General features: G+C 56.8%; 1 protein-coding gene across 1 annotated transcript; it reads left to right on the forward strand.

Annotated features, from left to right (window-relative positions):
• The first annotated feature begins 1,261 nt into the window (after positions 1 to 1,261).
• LOC121365175 lies at positions 1,262 to 2,295 on the forward strand. The gene is given in 3 exon segments (XM_041489165.1): positions 1,262 to 1,564; positions 1,898 to 1,985; positions 1,988 to 2,295. Coding segments are annotated over 3 exon segments (672 nt in total). The 3' UTR covers positions 2,269 to 2,295.
• The last annotated feature ends 6,268 nt before the right edge of the window (positions 2,296 to 8,563 follow it).

The following is an 8,563-nucleotide window of genomic DNA, read 5'->3' on the forward strand; positions in this document are numbered from 1 at the left end:
GGGGGGGGGGAGTGATCCGGGCGGCCGCCCCCATCCCTCCCCTCCCGCCCGCCGCCAGCCCCGCGCCCGCCGCCGCCACCGACCTGGAGCCGGCGGGCATCAAACCGTGTCCGGTATCGACACATCGATCCCACGTCGGCGGCCATCTTGGGGGAGCCCGGTGGCGCGGAGGGGCGCGGAGGGACCGGGGGCCGCCCGCCTGCCCGCCCGCCTCCACCGGGGGCGGCCCCGCGGGGAGGAGGGATGGGGAACCCTCCCGGAACACCCCTGGCACCCCCGGGGCCACCCCCGAGCGTCGCCCCCCTGATGCGGCTCCTGGACACCCCCCTGAGGGTCTGAGTCTCGGGAAGGGGCGCGGAGTCCCCCCCGCCCCCGGCGATGGATTTTTTTTTTTTTCCCTGCCAAATTAAGGGTTTTAGCTGGAAAAATCGCCAGCCGGAAGCCGCCGGTTAAACTTTTCCAGGTTTGTTTGGTTTTTTTTTCCGCCTAATCTGACCCTTGCTGCACCTTTGACCTGCTGGGAATGGCTACAGCAAACAAGCTCCCAGCGTTCCACAACCACAAAACCCCAAATTCGCAAATACCCCGAATTCAGGTTGGTTTAGAGCTGTATTTTTAATTTCTCAGTGGCTCTGAAGAATCCAACCAACTTCAGCAGAGGAACAGAGCCTCACCCTGAGCACTAACAACACCTATCCCAGAAATTCCCTCTCTGCTTCTCCATCAAAAAAAACCCCAAAACTCCACAAGTTTACATTTTCTACACCACCTTGCCCCATAGCCTGTTGTACTGGCCACACCAATATCCAAGGGGCTTGGAGAATTAATTCCCAGTCCCCTGGGGAAGCGGTACCTCCCAGCAGAGAGACCCCAGCCCCACCGGCCACCACTCAGTTTTGAGCAGAGAAGGACGGAGCTGCCCCTCTGTCGTGTCGCACTAAATAGTTATTTAGCTGTTTGCACTGGGCATTTGTTAATTTGCACTGTTCACGCGATTTGTACCCTATCACCACATGATCTTCCCCTTTTCCCCCCACCCCTAAGTGTCAGCGTTGGTGGTCGCTCCCTGGTTCCCCCCTCCCCTCGCCCCTCCTCACTGGTATCCCATTGGCAGTGCTCCTCTTCCTCCGCCCCCCATTCCCCAGGGTTAAAATCTCCCGCCATGAGGCAAAGCTCTCTTTCCCACCTTGGAAATAAGCGTCGGGCGTTGGTCCCCACGTGGAGAAGAGCTCTTCTGGTCTTTTACCTTTGCCCATGCGAGATGCTGCGGGCTGGGGTCCACAGCCAGCGGGATTGGACCCGAACATCCCGCCCAGACACGAATGTCACAGCTGGCCCCCACAGCCAGCGGGATTGGACCCGAACATCCCGCCCGGACACGGATCTCACAGCTGGCCCCCACAGCCAGCGGGATTGGACCCGAACATCCCGCCCAGACACGAATGTCACAGCTGGCCCCCACAGCCAGCGGGATTGGACCCGAACATCCCGCCCAGACACGAATGTCACAGCTGGCCCCCACAGCCAGCGGGATTGGACCCGAACATCCCGCCCGGACACGAATGTCACACCTGGCCCCCACGTGGTCGTGTCCCACCGACGGAGCTGGTGATTCACATGTGGATTAAGTTCGCTTTTGGGACTTCCAGCTTCCTCTGACTTCTTCCTCGCGTTCTGGTCGGCTGGAAGGCAGGAGGGCGGGATCAGCAGCCCGCCTTGCCCAGGGCGGATTCCTCACAGAGGATTTCCTTACATCGTTCCAGCCGAGCAGAGCCCCCAGGAGGGGTGGGTGTACCCACCAGTACTGGGGGACCCCGGAGTGATCCCCGCAGGGTGGGGGTTATTTCCCGGTGCGGGGGGAAGGGTCCGGCCCTGGGTGGAGGGTCTGTGTGTGCAGGTGGCTTTTTGTGGGTCCCCTCCCCGTTCCCCCGTGGCGGATTACGAGGCGGAGCAGCGCGACCCGCTGTGGATGAAGGGCAGCAATGGGGCCTGGGGGCTGGCAAGCAGAGGAAGAGGAAGGAGAAGGAGAAAGACAAGGCCCACATCCTGGAGCAGATGGTGAGCAGCAAGAAGCAGGAGGAGGAGGAGAAGAAGCACGGGCTGGACGAGCGGACCCCTTCCTGCGAGAAGATGCAGGAGAAGCAGCAAATGGAGCAGATCCTGAAGAAAGCATTGAAAACCCACAAGCAGCGAGTGGAGGACTCCAACAGGCACTTGGATACTCTGACTGAGCTTTATGACATTCCCAAAGTCAGCTGGACTAAATGACCAGGCTGCTTTTCACGGCTCTGGAGCTGGAGTTTTTGTTTGTATCAAGGATGGTTGCCATGTAAATCTGTCTTTTTCTCCATATTGCCTAATAAACTTCTGAGCTTTTATGACTTTATACTGTCTTATTTTATAGACTTGTTTTTTAAAACCAAACATGCAGCAATGTCTCCTCTGGGCTGAGGAGGATGGTAGATCCCTGTCCTCCTAGAAGGGCTGGAGGGAGGTGAGCAGCATGGACACCAGCAAACCCACAAGTGCTCCTGCAGTGGTCACTTGTAGTCCACCACTTCTCCTAAAATTCTCCTTGCTGCAGCAATTCTTGCACTGCTGGAGCCTGTCTCTGCACAAAGCTGGGGAGGAAGCAGCCCCTCACTGCCCAGGTATCACCCTGCTGCTGGTCCCTGCGTTTTGCAGGGCTCTGGGGATTCCACCAAAAAGCAGAGTTGGAGTTCAGAAGACACTGAAGAAAAGGGACGCTCTTGAAACTGCATCCTGCCCTGCAGGTGCTTCCAGTTCTCACAGGGACAGGTCTGCTCCTGGGCCAGGAAAATTGTCCAAAAGGGTGAGGCAGACACACAAAGTGACCTTGGCCCCACACTGTAGCACAATCAGCAAGGAAATTATCTTGTTCTTCTCATCTCTTCCACTCAGAGAAACTCAGAGCCGCTCACAATCCCGCAATTGTAAAATGCCTCAGGCAGAAGAACAAGTGAACAAAAAAATCAAAGTTCAAAGAAAGATTTGCAGGAGTCGAGGCAGTTTGTGACAGAGAGAGAGCCTGGATGCTCCTGTGAGCCCTGCACCAGCATCTTCCCTGCCTTCAGAGCTGGCTGGAAAAGGGGCAAATCCTTCTTATGGTCCTGCAGCAAACACATTGCCTGGAACTGGGGAACCCCAGATGAAAATGCTGAGAGAGCTGAAATCCCAACCCTGGTGGCATCAACAGCAAATTCCACAGATGCTCTGAGACCCCAAACATGAGTGCCCAGGTGCTGCTCCTGCTTGGGGGCACACAGGTCAAACTCCAAACAAACTCCAACTTTGTTCTGGTGACCCAAGTGCTATAAATAGATCCCCTTATCCCCCAAATCATAAAAATCAGGGAGTGGAAAAGGCTGGGAGTCATTGAGATTTGTAATGAGATTGGGGCTGCTGGTGGTGCCAGGAAACTGCTTTACCTGTGACTTAATGAGGCTGTAATTAGCTGGGGGTGGGAGCAGAGGCCCTGCAAGGGGAGATCCCAGTGGGAATTCATTTCCATACCTCCCTCAGGGCCACGGGGAGGTTTGCTCATAGACGGGTCAGTGAGCCCAGGTGGGATGAGTGGGCTTTGCTGGGGGGACAGCAAGTTCCTCCCTGTGCCAGCAACAGGGATGGCCCAGTCTCTTCATGGTCCAGGTGCTCCTGGGATCTGCTGTTGGACAGCACCAGGACATGTCCCAGGCAGGGACCTTGTCCCTGCACCCACAAAGCTGATCTCACCCCCCGTAAATCACTGCCCTGCTCTGCTGCCCAGGGAACACAGGAGCCTGCTCATAAATCAGGAATAAAACTAACTTGGCATCTTTGGTGAGCAAATTAAATTGTGGGCTTTGGAGGAATGTTTCTGTTTGGCCAAATCATTAATAAATCAATGGGAGCAGTAAGGAAGAGGAGAGGGACTGCACCCTGTGCCACCTGGAGGGACGGAGAGCTGCGGGGTGGCACAAGCCAGCTGTGTCCCCTGTGTCCCCTCAGGTGCTGCCCCACGGCCCTGGAGCACCCCGGGGAGAACAGGGGGACCCCAGTGCTGCCACCCCCCTGCACAGAGGGCTCACCCCCCCGGGGAGCGCTGCGAGGCGCAGGTTAATAAATCAGTTTGTCTCCAGCCCCGTTTGCTTTGTGTGCCTGACAATAGCCCGTTGTAAATGGCAGCCCCTTGCCTCCTCTCCTGAAAGGCTTTTAATTAAAATACGGAAGGGGCTTTTCTGTGTACAGGGAAAAAAAGGATTTCAGCACACTCCCATTCAAGGCATTAATTTATTCCTGCCTTCCTGCCTGTTTGTGATCCACGTAACTCCTTTGTGCAGTGATCTGGCCCCATTAGGCAGCCGAGGGGCGATGCTGGCAGTGAGAGCTGCTGGTGCTGACCCAGAGCTGATGGTGACCAGCCTGGTGCTGACCCAGAGCTGATGGTGACCAGCCTGGTGCTGACCCAGAGCTGATGGTGACCAGCCTGGTGCTGACCCAGTGCTGATGGTGACCAGCCTGGTGCTGACCCAGTGCTGACTGGGAGCTTGCTCGGTCACCTTGTTCCAAGGATGGGCAGAGGGACACCAGGAGTGTCACCATGGGACAGCAGTGCCATCGGAGAAATCAGGGAGGTGTGAGGCCCTGGGGGTGCCCAGGAGCTCAGGCCCAGCTGCAGCCCTGGGCACATCCCTCGTGGACACCCCCACAGCCGCAGAGCTCTGTCCCCATCCCGTGCAGCCCCTCCCAGCTGTCCCCCAGCAGGTTTTGTCCTGGGGTCCCAGAAGCCCTGGCAGAGATCGTGCTGCCCTCCTGTGTCCCCACTGCTGGGGTTTTGTCTTCTCCAGTGGGAAAAGCCAGGGCCATCCCAGGGCTCTGCCAGCTCAGGGAGGCAGGATTCTCCACAGCACTGAGGTACAAGGTCCCTTCCCTCCCAAACCATTCCCTGGTTCCATCACAGCACAGGAGGTCCTTACCACAGGTGGTGGCCATCCATGGCCTCTCCCTGCAGCCCTTCTACCCTCTCCCTTTCCTCCTCTCCTCTCTGCTTCTTTCCCTCCTGCTGCTCTCCCTGCCCTTTCCTCCATCCCTTTCCCCCATCCCTTTTCCTCCATCCCTTTCCCCCATCCCTTTTCCTCCATCCCTTTCCCCCATCCCTTTTCCTCCTTCCATTTTCCCAATCCCTTTCTCCCATCCCTTTCCCCCATCCCTTTTCCCTAATCCCTTTCCCCAATCCCTTTTCCCAATCCCTTTTCCCCCGGGGACACGGGGGGACGGGGGGGGCAGGGGGGGACACAAGGGGACACGGGGAGACACGGGGAGGACACGAGAGGACACGAGGGGGACACGAGGGTACAGGGGGTGACACGGGGGGACAAGGTGAGGGGGGCCAAAGGGACAAGAGTGGCACAGGAGTGCAGGGTGAGACACCTCGGGGGGTGACAGCACCCCCTGGCTCCCCGCGGTGCCCGCGGGACATCGCTGCGCTGTGCCCTGCCCCAGCCCTCGCTGCCCCCCGGGTGCCCCAGGATGTGCAGGGAGTGTTCCCGGGCTCCTCCACCGCCCGCCTTTCTGCCTCGGCTACTTAATACACGCGCATTTCCCCTCCAATTAGCACATGCTCTTTAATTAATTTTCCTCTTTTATTGCTTGGCCCAAACGATCTCGGCCCCGGCGCCGTTGGCGCGCTCGCGGCAGATAACGCCGCTATTTACGGCTTTCCTGTCAACGCTGCGCTCGGGGGGCCGGGACAGCACCTCCCCCGGGCCGCACCCTGTTCTCAGCTCCGGACACAGCCCCGGGACAGGCCAGAGCTCAGGAGTTGTCTGTCCTCATCCCCATCCCCGGCTCTGGCAGGCAGGTGGCAGCTCCTCCCCAAATTCCTGAGCTGGGCAAACCCTCCCGGCAGCAAGCGCGGTGCTGTAACTTTCCAAGGGAAAACGGAGCTGAGTCAGGCAAAGCTGCGGCATCAGACCTGTCCGGAATAAGCTGCTACACATGGAAATCTTCTGAACCCAGAGGCGAGAGGGGTAAAACCCTCTGAAAGCTCCTGAGGGTGCTGCTGGCAGAAAGGAGCGGTGGGGGAATGTGGTGGGCAAGGGAAGGATGTCCCCAAAACCTCACACAACGGGAACTGAGCTGCAGGGGTGTGATGGAGGGCACAGAAACCAGCTGTGGCACAGGAGATGAATTTCAGCCAGCACCAGGGCCCAGGGTCACCCCCACACTCCCCAATTCGAGCATCAGGGATGGGGTGACCACCTCTGGCAGCTTCCAACTGCAGCTCCCAGCAGGAATCTATCTTTCTACCTTTAATATGGTTTCCCCCTTTAAAATAATCATTACCAATAAACAAATGTAGCAGCCAGTTGTATATAAGCATCAAATTAAGCAGGTACATGCATTTGTTATGTTTGATATAGTCTTGTTAACTGGAAATTCCCAGGTTTGGAATATGTATTGATTTCAGCAAACATATATTACTTTACTGTAAGTACCCACAGCCATTGTAGTTAATATACAACAGTTTAATTTAAAATGCATTAGTTTAATAAAAATGCATAAAACAGAAGGGAATTGCATTAGCTTCAATAAAAAAGAATTCAATTTCATAAATATTATCCAGTGTTAAAATGCATTGATTTCCTGGGAAAATGTATTGGTCAGAGGTAATTTACATTGGTTTGGATGGGAACGTCCCGGAGTGTATACATATGTATTAGTTTAGTCAAATGTGTCTGATCACAGAAAAAAACACCGGCTGGAGCAAAGGATATTCATAAGGAGCAGGCACGGAGTGAGGGGCTGCACGAGCCTTCTCTGGAGCATCCCGGCCCTCTGAGGGGGCTGTGCTGAGGGCTGGACACCCCCAGACCGGTTCTGAGGGTGCTCAGGTTCGGGGGTACCGGGATGCTGCCAGGATCCCCGGGACACGGAGCCGTTATCAGCCCCGGGCAGGCCTGGGCTGGCTCAGGCAGAGCACAGAGCAGGGGTTAATCAAATCCTTTTGACTCCATTTTTTATCGAGCTCAAGAGGGGCTGGCCTATTAATTAGAAAGGCTTTTTCATGTAAAACACAGGCTCTTTTGCAGATAAGAAGGGACGATGCTTGATTTTGCCGTGGCACAGATCCGTGTGTTATTCCTTGACATCCATTCACAGGCTGTAGCCACTTCCCACAGCTCTTTTGTTCACTACGGGGCTCCAGAGGCAGGTTTGTGCATACAGACATATTTAAAGCACTCAGGTTTTCCTGGGGGCCAGCAAGCCCCCCAATATCCACAGGAGGAGAAGGATGTGATGTGCCTGGAGGCGCTTCCATCTGCAGGCTGGAGCAGGATCCTCAGGGGAGAGCAGGATCTGGCCCGTGCAGCACAGAGGATTTCAGCTGACAGCAAGAAGTGAGCAGTGGAGCAGATGCAACGTCTTACAAATCGCAGCAGAAACCCTGGCAGCCATCTGCACCCCATGCCCATCCCGGATTTCTGTGCCACCCTCTGCACCCTGACCCTTCACCAGCCCTGTCTCACCCCGACCGCAGCCGAGGTGACACGGGGGAGAGACACAGATCTGCTTTCTTCCAGGCTGGGTGGGCAAAAATGGTTGTTCCCGAAAAAATAACATTCTGGGAGACCTCCACAGCTCCAGGGTTTCCTGCTCTGCTGTGCCCCAGCACGGACACGGAGCCGGGGACAGGGACAGGCAGAGCCCAGGAGGCGCCGGTGGCTCCATGGCCAGTCCTGCGAAACCACCACCCATCGCTTCCTGATGCTTATGGATTTTTCCTTAATGCCACAAATTAAGGTAATTGGGCTCGGCTGGACGATGAATCCAGCTGAACTTGGCAGGACGAGGGACATCCGTGCCGAGATTGATCCCGCTCATCCCCGGCTGCGCCCGGGGCTGCTCCTGGCCCCAGCTCTGCTCCCGCCGCTCTTTCTCCTGCCCTTTTTGCTCACACAGACCTCAAAACACATCCTGAAATCCTTTCCCTGAGCTGCAGCTCCATCCAGACGAGATGGTCATTCCCGGATCAGTTTTTTTCTCCTCCACAGGCACTTTTCCATACACACTTCCCCACTGAAATCTCCTGAAACTGCCTACTGAAATCCTGCCCGTAATGCCATCCTCGCTGGCACGGCCGTGGCAGCCGGGCGGCGAGTGCCAGGGATTAAACACGATATTTGTGACCTCCGGCAGAACAAGGGCAGCGTCTGGGCAGAGCCCGGAGTTCCAGGGATCTGGTTTCACAATCCCTTTTGTTCGCAGCCCTCCCTGCTCGCCCACCACCCTCCTCGGCATGCGGAGGGGACAATGCCGGGCAGCGAGGCCACCGGGTCATGGCCATGGCACCGCAGAGTTTGGGGGGCTGATGGGCATCCTTGGGGGGCAGCACCATTCCCACCCCAGCATGCCCGTGAATCCTCCTCCAGCCTCATCCCGGGCAAGGAGAGAGGGAGGGGGGAAAAAATGGACAGGCTGAAGACAAAGGGAACCGCCCGGTCCCGGCAGCCGCAAGTCCTGCTCCACAAACACAGCAGAACATGGGAGAGGTTTTGTGGGA

This window comes from Pyrgilauda ruficollis, unplaced genomic scaffold (genome assembly GCF_017590135.1).
Source record: "Pyrgilauda ruficollis isolate IOZ18807 unplaced genomic scaffold, ASM1759013v1 scaffold9, whole genome shotgun sequence".
Taxonomy (NCBI): Eukaryota; Metazoa; Chordata; class Aves; order Passeriformes; family Passeridae; genus Pyrgilauda; species Pyrgilauda ruficollis.